The sequence below is a fragment of the Meles meles genome, chromosome 7 (assembly GCF_922984935.1).
Source record: "Meles meles chromosome 7, mMelMel3.1 paternal haplotype, whole genome shotgun sequence".
Lineage (NCBI taxonomy): Eukaryota > Metazoa > Chordata > Mammalia > Carnivora > Mustelidae > Meles > Meles meles.
Genome location: NC_060072.1, coordinates 86604038 through 86618714, shown reverse-complemented (window position 1 = coordinate 86618714; position 14677 = coordinate 86604038). Strand labels below are relative to the sequence as shown.

The 14677-nt window shown below is 48.8% G+C and overlaps 1 protein-coding gene across 2 annotated transcripts; it reads left to right on the top strand.

The window, feature by feature from the left end:
- On the top strand, positions 1-14598 carry DDX23 (DEAD-box helicase 23). Of its 2 annotated transcripts, none has more exons than XM_046013453.1 (17): positions 1-89; positions 3722-3930; positions 5292-5402; positions 6334-6427; positions 6539-6604; positions 7146-7284; positions 7555-7688; positions 7816-7928; positions 8165-8308; positions 8404-8629; positions 8932-9077; positions 10444-10621; positions 11269-11511; positions 11936-12087; positions 12302-12410; positions 13159-13333; positions 13693-14598. In XM_046013453.1, exons 2-17 carry the CDS (start codon positions 3722-3724, stop codon positions 13914-13916), a joined length of 2463 nt encoding a protein of 820 aa, XP_045869409.1. In that variant the 5' UTR covers positions 1-89; the 3' UTR covers positions 13917-14598. The 2 variants fall into 2 exon arrangements, with proteins under 2 accessions (XP_045869409.1, XP_045869410.1); XM_046013454.1 differs by lacking the exon at positions 1-89 and adding an exon at positions 2629-2647.
- Positions 14599-14677: the final 79 nt, after the last annotated feature.

The window sequence follows — 14677 nt, the reverse complement described above, 5'->3', positions numbered from 1 at the left end:
GGGGAACGCATCTCGGCGACCAGGAAACGGGAAAGATGGCGACTGCTCGGAGACGTTGAGGCCGCGTTGGGCGGTTCAGACTCAGAGTGGTGAGTCCCGAGCGATGGAGGCGGTCACCACGAGCTTGCAGAGAGGGCGAGAGTGGGGGCACGGCGGTGGCCCCTGCCTCCGGGACGAGGCGGGGAAGAACGCTTCAGGGTAGAGGCACGAGCCCGGAGAGCTCTGGCGGGCTGGAGCGAAGGGGCGCGGGCCCCAGGGCGGAGTGTTGGCTCCTGGGGACACAGGCCAGGTCCCTGGACGAAGTTACGGGCCAGACTTTTGCCCGTGAGCACACAGCACCTGTGATACCCTCCATTCGAGCTTATTCCTTCATGTTTCGAGTAGCCCTTGCGCCAGCCAAACTGGGACTTTGGCTTTTCTCCCAGAATCAGTCATGCTTTCCCGCCTCTGCGCTTCCTGTATTATTCTTTTGCTGGGAATGACTTTTCCGCACCCTCAATTACACATCTTCAAATTCTACCTATACTTAAATGCTCAAGAGCCACTTCCTCCACAGATCTTTCCAAATCCTCTTTTGCAAATGAAAAAAAAAAATTCTTTGAATTCCTATAATACTTCATCTGAGCCTTCATCTTGGTAAGTGCCTCATACCCTCTATTGTTCTGTAACCTACCTTTGGACAGGATCTTCCTGATTTCCTTTTGTAACTCAACACAATATCTAGCACGGTGTCTTGCAAATAGTAGATGCTCGATAAATATTTAATTGGATGAGAAAGAGGATCTGCCCCTACCCTACAAGAACTGAGGAACTCAGAGACCTGGAGGTTTGCAAGGAAGGTTGCTGGGAAGCGATGATCAGGGTAAGCCTGGTTATCAGGCCCCTGTGATAAGTATAATCCATAATAAAAGTTGCCCATATTTACTGTTTCCTTATTCTCACTTCTCATTCTCTTCTAAACCCACTCCACTCAGGTGTCTATTTTTCTCCAGGCTGTCAAAACAGCTCTTGTCCAGGTCACCAACCATCTCCATTTTTCCAGCTGCAGTGGTCACTCCTCTATCTCCTAGTCTTTTTCCACTTGGAAAAGTTGCTACTCCTTGAAACACACTTTTGGCATCTGTGGTGTCATACTTACTTTTTTCCCCCCTTTCTAACTGGCTGTTGCTTCTTCCCAGTCTTTTTCTCTGGCTCCTCCTTTGCCTGACCTCTAAATGTTACAGTGTTGTGCAGAGTTTAATCCTGGTTCTCTTCTATTTCATTCTTAACTATACTGCCTACCTAGGTAATATTATTTAGTGTCCCATGGCTTTAAAAGCCATTTATATATTGATAACTCAAATTTTTGTCTCTAGGTTCTCCTGAGTTCTAGAATTGCATTTTCAAAATGAAACTTTTGGTTTCTTCCTAAGTCTTTTCCTTCTCCTGTCATTTCTGGTCACTAATGGCACCATGAACCATTGGTCAAATCTTAAATTTGGAGTTATCTTTGTGTCTCCTTTTTCCCTTTCTCCCTTCATCAGTTAAGGCCCGTGAGCTTGGCCAACAAGTTTATCCTGAAGCTCTCTACTTCTTTCCATCTCCATTGCCACTTTCTTAGAAGAAGCTACTGTCATCTCTTGCCTAGACTACTAAATGGCATTCTCAGTGGTCCTGTTTCTACTCTTGCCTCCCTATTCTATATTTTCTTGCAAGTCACCAAATTCTTTAAAAATGTAAAATTAGATCACATCACTTCCTGTTTAACACCCTTTAAAGTTCCTGTTGCTGTTAGGTTGAAATCCACTTTCCTTTCTCCTGGTCTAAAACACATTTCCATGAGCTGACTCCTGACAGTCTCCCTGAACTCAGCTTGAATCAGTCTTCAGGACCCCCCAACCCCCCCAATCACTGTCACTCAGCCACACAAGTCTTTTTTTAATTGGCAAACATGCTGAGCTAGTTCTTGCCCCAGTGTCTTAGTTCTTGCTGTCCCTTCTACCCAACAAGATCTTTTCCCTGATCTTCGCAGTCTCTTTCCCATCATTCAAGTCTCAGCTTACATGTCATCTAAAAAATTCTTTCTTGAGCCCTCTCTCATTCTTGCCCTTCCTTGTCATATCCACCCTGTTTTATCCTGTTTATTCTCATTACTGTTTGAAATTCTCTTCTGCTTGTTATCTGCTTCATTGGAATTTAAGCATTATGAGATCAGAGACTTTTTACTGCCATATCTCCAGAGGTAGAACAATTTCTGGTACCTACTGGGTGCTCAGTGAATATTTGTTGAAAGAGTGAGTGATGTCGAGGATGCTTTATAGCGAAGATACCTTTCTTCTGGATTGTTCTCTAGGGTTCTAAATAGAAGAGATATAAGTATAACTGCATGATGTACTAATATAGAATATTGAGTCATTTCTCAGACAGTTGTGAAGCAAGATGGGTTGTCTTCACCTTTGAAAGTGATACTTGTTCATTTATCTTTTCTTTACACATTACCCTTTCTTTTTTTTTTTTTTTTAAGATTTTATTTATTTATTTGACAGACAGAGATCACAAGCAGGCAGAGAAGCAGGCAGAGAGAGAGGAGGAAGCAGGCTCCCTGCTGAGCGGAGAGCCCGATGCGGTGCTCAATCCCAGGACCCTGGGATCATGACCTGAGCCGAAGGTAGAGGCTTTAACCCACTGAGCCACCCAGGCACCCCTACACATTACCCTTTCTTAAACATATATGGCAGAATATTATATGAGGAAAGGAGATCAGAAGCGAATGCCTGGGGAGCTGCTATTCCAACCAAATTATTTGGGGATAAAATAATTTCCGAGAAATGTATTCTGAGTCTTAAGGTGATGGTGATGGTGATGGAGTAGAGGTAGATTCAGACTTAGTGTCATTTTAGCTTCTGGCTGAAGCAGATTTTGTAGTCTGAAGGACAGTTGACAGTGCAACATGGTGTTCAGTGTCCTGTAGGCAGGAGGGGCACAGAACAAATTCCTGCACAGAACAAATTCATGGGACAGGGTAGTAGTCCAGGCTGTGAGAATCTGAGTAGGGAGTGCCAGTCAGGCTGTCTGTGACCTTTACTTTTTGGTACCTTTCTTTTTTTCTTTCTATTCTGAAATAATTACAGATTCACAGTGAGTTGCCCTCCCCCCCCCCAAAAAAAAAGTGCATAGAGGTTCTGTGTGCCCACCACAAAGTTTTTCCCATTACATAATGAAAAGTACATTTCTTTTGATCTGGGTGAAAGTGAGTTTGTTTCTCCACTTAAATTTAAGTTTTCTTTGAGGTCCTGGTTATAATCTCAAATCTTAAAGTTAAACTTTTTTTCCCTCTTTTGAACTTTCTTTGTGAACTCAAGAGAACTTACCTACCTGAGCTTCCATTTCCTCATCTATTAAGTAGGCATTCTTAAAATGCTTGGGTGGCTCAGCTGTTAAGCATCTGCCTTGGGCCCAGGTCATGATGTCAGCATCCTGGGATCCAGTCCTGCATTGGGCTCCTTGCTCAGTGGGGAATCTGCTTCTCCCTTTCCCTCTGCCTGCCACTCCTCCTGCTTGTGTTCTCGCTCACTCTCTCTCTCTCTCTCTCTGTCAAATAAATAATAAATAAAATATTTTTTAAAAAGTAGGCTTTCCAGTATATCTACCTCATAGGGTCATTTTGAGATTAAGTAGATTATATATAAACAGTTTAGAGCGGTACCTAGTACATAATAAGTATTCCTCTTATCCATGACAGATGGCAGGAGAGCTAGCTGACAAAAAGGACCGGGATGCATCACCTTCCAAGGAAGAAAGGAAGCGATCTCGGACTCCTGACAGAGAGCGAGATAGAGACCGGGATAGGAAATCTTCCCCATCTAAAGACAGGAAGCGGCATCGTTCAAGGGATCGGCGTCGGGGAGGCAGCCGTTCTCGCTCGCGTTCCCGATCCAAGTCTACAGAAAGGTAAAGTAACTTTGCATGTCTTATATGGGAAGGGAGAGTACATTTCAAACTTCCTCATTCTTGGTTCCTCTCATGCCTCCAGTATTAGGACTTTCATATATTTCTCTACAGTCTTTCATATATTTCTTATATTTCTCTACAGTCTTTCATATATTTCTCTATACCTAGTAACCCAGTAGCTCTTTCTTTTAAAGATTTTATTTATTTATTAGACAGATCACAAGTAGGCAGAGAGGCAGGCAGAGAGAGGGGCGGGGAAGCAGGCTCCCCGCTGAGCAGAGAGCCTGATGTGGGGCTCATTCCCAGGACCCCAGGATCATGACCCAAGCTGAAGGCAGAGGCTCTAACCCACTGAGCCACCCTGGCGCCCCAACTCAGTAGCTTTTACAAAAATTAAGAGGGATTTATAAATAAACTTCTTTGGAAAATAGCCACGCTCTTTTGTTTACATATTATCTATAGCTGTTTTCATGCTAAGCAAAACTGAATACTTGTGGTAGAGACTTTATGGTCTATAAAGTCTAAAATATTTATTGTATGGTCCCTTACAGAAAAAGTTTGCTGGGGCGCCTGGGTGGCTCAGTGGGTTAAGCCTCTGCCTTCAGCTCAGGTCATGATCTCAGGGTCCTGGGATTGAGCTCTGCATCAGGCTCTCTGCTCAGCAGGGAGCCTGCTTCCCCACCCTCTTTCTCTACCTGCCTCTCTGCCTACTTGTAGTCTGTCAAATAAGTAAATAAAAATCCAAAAAAAAAAAAGAAAAAGTTTGCTGATCCCCACTTCAGATTGGTTTAAATTACTTTGGTAAATAGGACTGTATTGTATCAAGTAAAAACATCCCCAAATAAAATAGTGTGGGTTAAAAAAAAAAATTAAGAGGGAACTTGTAAGATGAAGGTCCAGATGATCAAGGATAGTCCCTCTCTTTGCATAGGCTGTGGCCCATTGTTGCCATTAATGCTCAGTAGTACAGCTCTGATCTAGAAAACTTTTCTTTTCTTTCTTTTTTTTTTTTTTTAAGATTTTATTTATTTGACAGAGAGAGACAGTGAGAGAGGGAACACAAGCAAGGGGAGTGGGAGAGGGAGAAACAGGCTTCCCGTTGAGCAGGGAGCCCGATGCAGGGCTCAGCCGCAGGACCCTGAGATCATGACCTGAGCCAAAGGCAGATGCCTAATGACTGAGCCACCCAGGCTCCCTTACAAGACTTTCATAGAATTTCCTTATAGCTTCCCCTGGACACATATACCCCAATTTGTAAAATATTACTTCGTGGAGAAAAGAGCATGAGAACCTCTTTAGTGCTGCAGTGAAGCTGGATACTGTGCTAATACTACATGATTTCTTAAATTTGTTGTCTTTAGAGAGCGAAGGCATAAAGAACGAGAACGGGATAAAGAGCGTGATCGGAATAAGAAGGACCGAGACCGGGACAAGGATGGGCACAGACGGGACAAGGACCGTAAGCGATCCAGGTACCTGAGAGAATGGGAGTGGGCTTTAGGAAAATGGTCCCATCTGTTAACGTCTGCCTCTAAGCTGGCTCAGTGGCATAGGAAAGTAAATAGTTCTTAGCGACTTCTACTGGCAGTGATTGCAGAGCTGTCTTTTTTAGAAGGTGTGTATCCTTAGATGCTATAAGCAGTTTCTTGGGTCACAATCATTTAGGGTCAGCTTGTTCTTAAAGGTTAGAAATTAGTTTGGGAGGGTTACCAGCCTATAAAACGTTCTCTTAGCTCAATTGGACCATTTGGGTTTCTATCCAAGATAGACAGCCTGTATCTGTTGGGATGGCTTAATGCTCCAGCATCTTGATCTCTTTCCCTTGGAAACTTTGTATACAAAGTTTTTATACAAAGTTTTATGAGTGTGTAGGTTAGAATTCAGGGCAAAGGATGTAATTCCATAACAAATAAGAGGGTTGTTTAAGATCTCTTGTAGATTGGGCTTGTAGCAGTTGTGGGGGAATCAGGGGATCAGGGGACTGCTAGGAAGGGAGAATGGGGACACAGAGCAGATACAGAGCAATATCTGGGAAAGGTACATGGGTTGGGGGGACCTTGTAGACTAAACTCATTCTGTATTATAAAGTTAAGTAGGATGTCAATGTGCACCTGCTATTTGGAAGAGATGTTTTTGCCCTTGGTACTGAAGACCCACTTGTGAGAAGAGATGAGTTTGGGAAAAGGAGAATCAGATAGAATGGGGCCAAGACAGGGCCATCATGAGGTTTCAGAACAGACAGTGACCATGCCTGTGAAGGAAGCTTCAGGGTATGATAGATGGCCATGGGCCAGTCTTGTGGAATCATGGAAAAACTTCCATCCTTTCTGGGGCTCAGCCTGGCCCTCATTGAGGGGCGGGGTTAAGAGAGTGATATGGACCTTTCCTGCCTTTTCCTTAAAGCTTATCTCCTGGTCGAGGAAAAGATTTTAAATCTCGGAAAGATAGAGACTCTAAGAAGGATGAAGAGGATGAACACGGTGATAAGAAGCCTAAGGTAAAGGAGAGGAAAGATTTCTCTCATCTTCCTCTTCAGTTCAAGTTCTCCGTTACTGATCTCCAAAGGGAGAGAGCCTTTATTGACTGAAGTCTTGTGTTTTATCTTCAGGCACAGCCATTATCCCTGGAGGAACTTTTGGCCAAGAAAAAGGCTGAGGAAGAAGCTGAGGCTAAGGTGAGAATGTGGGGGTCTCTGTGAGTTGGCAGGGCTGCGCTAACAGAACATTGTAGACTGAGGGACAGAAACAACAGGAATAAATTTTCTCACCGTTCTGGAGGCTAGAAGCCGAGATGGATGTCTGTAGGGTTGTTTCTTCTGCGACCTCTCTCCTTGGCTTGTAGGTGGATGTCTTCTCTGTTCTCACATGATCTTCCCTCTGTGTGGGCGTGTCCCCACTGTCTCTGTGTGTCTAAAAGGACACCTCTCAGTTGGTTTAGGGTCCACCAGAAGAGCCTCATTTTACCTTAAATACGTCTTTAAAGGCTCTGTCTCTAAATACAGTCATACGCTGAGGTCCTGAGCATTAGGGCTTTGACATACAAATTTTGAGGGGGACATAGTTCAGGCCATAGCGGGGTCCTTGACCTATCCGTGTTTTCCTTACCAGGTGTAATGCCTGAGCAAATACTGTTGGGCTCCCTGCCACCTCCTCATCAGTGGTGCGATTATATCCTGCTCCTGTGTCTTTTATATACAGTTCCAATCTGTTTTGCAGCCCAAGTTCCTCTCGAAAGCAGAACGAGAGGCTGAAGCCCTAAAGCGACGGCAGCAGGAGGTGGAAGAGCGGCAGAGGATGCTCGAGGAAGAGCGGAAAAAAAGAAAACAGTTCCAAGACTTGGGCAGGAAAATGTTGGGTTCGTTTCCCTCCCCTGTGTAGCCCCCAGGCAGGGTAGGATTGGGATGGGATTGTCCTGTCACTCAGTCACTCAGGAGGGTGGGAAACCGGTTTGGTCTGGGGTTTGGAAGGGGGAGGGATGGGGGAGTTGATGAGAAGACTTTGTGTTAGGTCTCCATTTCCCTTGTGTCGTAGAGCTGCCCCTTCTCATTTGCTGTCCGCATCCTCTCTGCGCCCTCTCTTTTCTTGCACTGAGCTCTTCTGCGGCTTTGCTTTCCTTGGTCTGCAGAAGACCCTCAGGAACGGGAGCGTCGGGAACGCAGGGAGAGGATGGAGCGGGAGACCAATGGAAATGAGGATGAAGAAGGGCGGCAGAAGATCCGGGAGGAGAAGGATAAGAGCAAGGAGCTGCATGCCATTAAGGTGCAGGCCTTGGTTCCGTGTTCAGTTCCCCCACCCACCACGGAAATTTGGCTCGGCTCTCGAGCCCTCCTGATCTCTGTATGTGAGCCTGGCTGGGCCTCGAGTTTCCCTTTTTGTCCCTGGGCAGGAACGTTACCTGGGTGGCATCAAGAAGCGGCGCCGCACGCGGCATCTCAATGACCGCAAGTTTGTCTTTGAGTGGGATGCCTCTGAGGACACGTCCATTGACTACAACCCCCTGTGAGTGGCTCCGGGCCTGAGTGCTAAGTCTTGTAAACTAGTCTCTTCAGCTGGTCCTAGAGAGAGCTGGCAGCTACGGATAGAGAAGTAAGATATTGGCCGTCGTGTAGGCAGCCAGCTCTTTGGGTGAGGAAAGGCCCCGGCTGGGAAGGTTGGATGGATCAGGACGTACTGCTAGTCTGCTCTTCCCTGCCGCTGTCACCGCCTCTGCTTTTCTCCCTCCACCTCCACCTCAGGTACAAGGAGCGGCACCAGGTGCAGTTGCTGGGGCGCGGCTTCATCGCAGGCATCGACCTGAAGCAGCAGAAGCGAGAGCAGTCGCGTTTCTATGGAGACCTCATGGAGAAGAGGCGGACGCTGGAAGAAAAGGAGCAGGAGGAGTGAGCAGCGGGGCTGGGGGTGGTTGGCCAGAGCCCAGCGCCTGCAAAAAGGAGCTGCAGGGTACTGATCGCACTTGCCCCTCATGTCGCTCCAGGGCCAGACTCCGCAAGCTCCGTAAGAAGGAAGCCAAGCAGCGCTGGGATGATCGGCACTGGTCCCAGAAGAAGTTGGATGAGATGACAGACAGGGACTGGCGGATCTTCAGAGAGGACTATAGTATCACCACCAAAGGTGGCAAGATCCCCAATCCCATCCGGTCCTGGAAGGACTCTTCTCTGCCCCCACATATCTTGGAGGTCATCGATAAGTGTGGCTACAAGGTAAGGAGGGGCAGATTGGCTCAGAAGACCTGACATGTTCCTACGTTTCAGGGGAAATAGGCTTCATTTGGGAACAGAGAGCTTTGTTCCTTTGCTCCTCTGTGTGGTGCCTTCTGTGCCAGGGAGCACTCAGGTAACCCTCTCTGTCCCTTTCTGGTGGAAGTATTGGCCTCTGGTGACTATGTTTCCTCCCTGTGTGCTGGTTTCTTCATCCTGTGCCGGCACACGGGCCCACTTCTGTCAGCAGTAGTCCAGGGCTCAGAGCTCCATCTGTACCCATCCCTCTCTCTGGGTCCCTGCAGGAACCGACACCTATCCAGCGTCAGGCAATCCCCATTGGGCTGCAGAATCGTGACATCATTGGTGTAGCTGAGACCGGTAGTGGCAAGACAGCAGCCTTTCTCATCCCGTTGCTGGTCTGGATCACCACTCTGCCCAAAATTGACAGGTGGGGTCAGTGGGCACCTGTTGGTGTGGGTTTGGCTGGGTGGGAAAGGTCACAGTGGCAAATGAGCCTTTGGTTTTCTTTTTCTTTTTTTAAAATAAGTTTTATGTATGTATGTATGTATGTATTTGTTTAAAAGATTTTATTTATTTGTGTGTGAGAGAGCACGTACAAGTGGGGAGTGGCAGGCAGAGGGAGAAGTAGGCTCCCTGTTGAGAAAAAAGCCCGATGTGGGACTCGATCCCAGGACCCTGGGATCATGACCTGAGCCAAAGGCAGACTTCTTAACCAACAGACCTACCCAGGTGTCCCTGTATTTATTTTTATTTTTATTTTATTTTATTTACTTATTTTTTAAAGATTTTATTTGTTTATTTGACAGCGAGAGAGGGAACACAAGCAGGGGGAGTGGGAGAGGGAGAAGCAGATTCCCCGCTGAGCAGGGAGCCCGATGTGGGGCTCCATCCCAGGACCCTAGATCACGACCCGAGCCGAAGGCAGACACTTCATGACTGAGCCACCCATGCGCCCCTTATTCATTTTTTAACCAATGTTTGTTTAACACGGGGCTTGAACTCACATGGGGCATAAACTCATAACCTTGAGATCAAGACCTGAGCTGAGATCAAGAGTTGGATGCCTAACTGACCAAGCCACCCAGGTGCCCCTATTTTTTATTTTTTATTTTTTTTTAATATTTTTTATTTATTTGGCAGAGAGAGATCACAAGTAGGCAGAGAGAGATGGGGAAGCAGGCTCCCTGCTGAGCAGAGAGCCCGATGCGGGGCTTGATCCCAGGACCCCGGGATCATGACCCGAGCCGAAGGCAGAGGCCAGGTGCCCCTATTTTTAAGAAATCTCTGCACCTAATGTGGGGCTCGAACTCATGACCTCGCAGTCAGTAGTCACATGCTCTTCCAACTGAGTCAGCCTGGTGCCCCTGTTTGGTTTCTTTCTTTTAAGTCTATAATCAGAAGCCACCTTCTTTGGTCTGGGTCAGATATTAAGGAATGATTGGATCACAGTATCAAAGGAATACATGATTTGGTTGGCCAGGACCACTCCCTGAAGAACTTGGCTGTCCTGGAGTCTCTGATTTTTTTCTTTTTTCTTTTTTCTTTTTTTTTGGAGGGCAGCAAAGTAAAGTTTATTGAGCGATAGTAAAGTGATAGTTCAAAGCTCCCAAAGAGGGAGGGGACCCAAGAGGGTTGCCCTGGAGTCTCTGATTTTTAAGTGAGATCTTTGCATCCTTTTCCCACCACCCTCCCCATCTCCATAGCTACCCTTAAGAGTGACTTTGTCTTGCTCCTGTTTGTGGTTGGATGAGAACCAAAGCTCATGGAACTGTGGGATGCCCCATTTACCACAGGATCGAAGAGTCAGACCAGGGCCCTTACGCCATCATTCTGGCCCCCACTCGTGAGTTGGCTCAGCAGATTGAGGAAGAGACCATCAAGTTTGGAAAGCCACTGGGCATCCGCACTGTGGCCGTCATTGGCGGCATCTCCAGAGAAGACCAGGGCTTCAGGCTGCGCATGGGCTGTGAGGTTCGTTCACCCAGCTGGCAGCCAGCCTGCTGTTTGGGGGCTCTTCGTTTGGGGGCTATGTTTCTAGTTTCTGCCACGGATGTACAGTAAACTGAAGAAAAGGATTGGCTTGTATGTATGGTAGGTAGAGTACCTCCATTGTGAGGGGGAAGCTGGGGCTCAGGTCAGTAACTTGCCCAGAGTCACAGCTGGCAGTGAGCAGAGCTGAGGTTTGTATCTGAAGCCTGTGCTCTTACTCTGCCATAGACCATGTCTTCTCAGGGTGGGGGAAGAGAGTTTTTTACAAGAACTCTGATGCAGGAATTGAGTCTTTCACAGACTTTTTGCCATAATCCTTTTATGTAATCCTCTCCATAGTTGCCTTTAGTCCTTCTTCTGTCTAAGAAAGTTCCTTCTGATTTTGCCTCTTCTGTCTAACTCTGGGACCTTTTTCAGGGACCCTATTCATTCCTTTAAAAAAAAAAAAAAAAATCCAAGGTGACAACAGTGATTTTGTGCTAGTTCTTAGGAACCTTTGCTACCGATCCTAACTGGAGGTCAGGGTCCAAGTTCCTTAGCATGGGATGCCCAAGCAGGTGGATGGTTCACAGGAGGGAGAAGAAAGAGGTGCATGCTGTGGCTGCATGTATCTCCACTGTGCCCTCCAGATTGTGATCGCTACCCCAGGACGTCTGATTGACGTGCTGGAGAACCGTTACCTTGTGCTGAGCCGCTGTACCTATGTGGTTCTGGACGAGGCCGACCGAATGATCGACATGGGCTTTGAGCCAGACGTCCAGAAGATCCTGGAGCACATGCCTGTCAGCAACCAGAAGCCAGACACAGATGAGGCTGAGGACCCGGAGAAGATGTTGGCCAACTTCGAGTCAGGAAAACACAAGTACCGCCAAGTAAGGCTGCTTCCCTAGCCGGGAAATGGGGGCATGGTTCCATACCTGCTCTGAGGCCCTTCGTGCCCCGGGTGGGCCCAGAGTACAGTTGCCAGCATGTCTGCCCTCTGGAAGTCCTAGCAGTGGAGCCATTGGCTGTGCCCTAGAAAATGATTCCAAGGCCTCATGCTGGTCCCCACCAGGGGTGCCAGCAAATGCTCTCAGGCCTTCCTGCCATTGTAGGATGTAAAGGACCTTGGTGAACAGGTACTGAGGGAAGAAGGGGGAAGGCAAAGGACACGATCTCTTCTGGCGGTACTTGTACTTCTTGGTGGTACTCTGTGGCTCGCTGTAGGTTCTTTAGCCCAGGCTCTGCTACCTGTGGCAGTGGGGGAGACATGGCAGTGTATGCCCAGGCCCAGGGCTGAGCTTCCTGTTTTCGTAGACAGTCATGTTCACGGCCACCATGCCCCCGGCGGTGGAGCGTCTGGCCCGGAGCTATCTTCGGCGACCGGCTGTGGTATACATTGGCTCTGCGGGCAAGCCCCACGAACGTGTGGAACAGAAGGTCTTCCTCATGTCAGAGTCAGAAAAGAGGTACGGGGGCAGCTGAACCAGCAAGAACATGATGAAGAAGGGGCTTTTTTCAGTATGAGGGTTGGAGGATGAATGTTCTGCTGTGTTTAAGATCTGCCGTTTTCTTGTTGGGGGTGCCATGGGCTTGAAGGTTATGGGATTGGTCGTGGTAGACCACGGTGACCATCTCACGGAAGTATGCTTCTCATTTTTCTCCTTTTCCTCTTTTCCCCAGGAAAAAGCTGCTGGCAATCTTGGAACAGGGCTTTGATCCACCCATTATCATTTTTGTCAACCAGAAGAAGGGCTGTGATGTTTTGGCGAAATCCCTGGAGAAGATGGGGGTGTGTCTGGCAGGGGAGAACCGAGTGGGCTTTCTCAAAATAGGGGGCCCCTTCAGTTCTATTCCATCATTAACCTCTTTAATATACAAGTCAGGGCCTGAGGGAAGAGGCGGCTTGATGGGGATGAAGGACTGGGTCTCTTGCTGTGATTCCCTGTCCAGATCAGCAGTGCCAGCCAGAGCTGCCTTGGGTCTTCCTCCAAGGGGGCTGAGCCCGGGATAGGTTTCGAGATGCACATCCTGGCCAGATCTGAGGCTGTGGAATGGTGGATCAGAGTTCTTTGTGTTGATACATGTTTGAGAAAGGGGGTGGTGTGATCAGGAGGGAGATGGGGGTGACCATTGCCTTTAGTCCTGCTTTTGGGGTTCGAAGGGGAGGGTGTGTCCTCTCCACTCAACACTTGGGCTTCCTTAGGTGTCTTGGTCCCTGCTTGCCACCCTCATCTCAGCCTCATGCTCTCTTTGATGACTTCCCTTCTCTCTGGCTCCACCTGTCCTGCCCCCCAGCTGCTTTACCTTTGACCTTTGTCTGCCCCGGCCATACCACACCCTGTTCTCTCCCTTCCCTTTCTCCAGCTTGCGGGTCCTCTTGCTTTCAGTTGCACTCATCCTCTCTCCTTTTTCCTTCCCCTTCCACCCTGCTGCTCTGCAGCCCCCCCTCGATGTCTACAAAGAAGTCTTTACCCCTGTAACTTCTTTGTCTTTCCATGACCCCGCTGTTCTTCCTCACCTCACCATTCTCCCAACAGTACAATGCTTGCACGCTACACGGTGGGAAAGGCCAGGAGCAGCGAGAGTTTGCACTGTCCAACCTCAAGGCTGGGGCCAAGGACATTTTGGTGGCTACAGATGTGGCAGGTCGTGGTATTGACATCCAAGATGTGTCTATGGTTGTCAACTATGATATGGCCAAAAACATTGAAGGTACGTGCAGGGGAAGGCAGCTTCCACTCAGGTAAAGGGCGGCTACTTGTTGGGTGCTGGTTCCTCACAGCTCCGAGTCTGGGATTGCTTGTCCCACTGAAATGAGCTCTGCTCCTGTCTCCCGTGGGTGTGTCGTCTCCGTACCAGGGACAGAGTCCTAGGCTGTGGGGAAGCATGGCGCAGGGCTGCTCTTGGGCTGGCTGTGGTAGATGACTACCATCGGTAGTGGGAAGAGCATGGTGGCTGCTACAGGGTCAGGTGGCTCGAGCGGTATCGACTGCCCTCAAAGGTGGGCTGGGGTGGGTGATGGCTGTCGAAGTGAACCTGGTATCCTCAGTGGCATTCCTCCCCCTCCCCAGATTACATCCACCGCATTGGCCGCACGGGACGAGCTGGCAAGAGTGGTGTGGCCATCACCTTCCTCACCAAAGAGGACTCCGCTGTGTTCTATGAGCTGAAGCAAGCCATCTTGGAGAGCCCAGTGTCCTCCTGCCCCCCAGAGCTAGCCAACCACCCAGACGCCCAGCACAAGCCCGGCACCATCCTCACCAAGAAGCGCCGGGAAGAGACTATCTTTGCCTGACACAGCACACTTCCCGTCAGTTTCAGGGCATGTTCTGGAGCCTGTTCCTCAGGACCCTCGAATCTTTCTTTCCAGGTCCTCACTCTCACGGGGCCTTAGGGAACAATCAGACTCCTTGGCCGCTACCTCAGGTCTGTGGGCCTGAGTGTGGGGCTGCAGTGGGAGAGGAGCCTGCTACAGGGGCAGGGAGAACAAAGTACCCTGGATTCTGGCCCAGCTCTGCCCCTCCAGAGGCCGTCGGGATTGCACTGGGCCTTCAGCTCTTGCCGTCGTGGGGGCAGCCAGTTGGTGTTGCCTCACAAACTGAACGAAAGCCTGGCTGCCTGGCGTCACCTCTTTGGCACGGACCTGACTGCGGAAGCGGCAGCTGGGTCGCTGCCCAAGCTGACCCCAGGGGGCCTGGCATGGTGAGGGTGAAGGACCTTGGACTCTGTCACTTTGGCAGCCGTTTGTCCTTTTGGATTATAAAACCAGTTGAGAGCCTTGTTTTGAGCTGTGCACGGCCCCTGTGCCAAGGGGTGCTGGGTGCTTTAGACACCCCTCTCCCAGGGAATTTTTTTAGTAGACGTGGGGACAGGGTGAGCCGGCTGTGCCCATCTTGAAGTCACTGAGTGAAATTTCTGTTTTTTATTCTCTGAGAAGATGAGTTTGTATGTTCTGAGAATAAATACGTGAAGATGAAGGCTGTGTCACATTCTGGCCACACTCCGTCTCCTGGGTTCTCCCTGCTGCCACAGAAGATGGCAGGATGGCCTTGGGCT

What these genes read in the sequence shown, in the direction of transcription:
- DDX23 (XM_046013453.1), top strand. Translation starts at nt 3,722, where the DNA reads ATGGCAGGAGAGCTAGCTGACAAAAAGGACCGGGATGCATCACCTTCC. An exon ending in ACGGTGATAAGAAGCCTAAG is followed by an intron (nt 6,428 to 6,538) that starts GTAAAGGAGAGG and finishes TTTTATCTTCAG; the next exon opens with GCACAGCCATTATCCCTGGA. An exon ending in TCGATAAGTGTGGCTACAAG is followed by an intron (nt 8,630 to 8,931) that starts GTAAGGAGGGGC and finishes GGGTCCCTGCAG; the next exon opens with GAACCGACACCTATCCAGCG.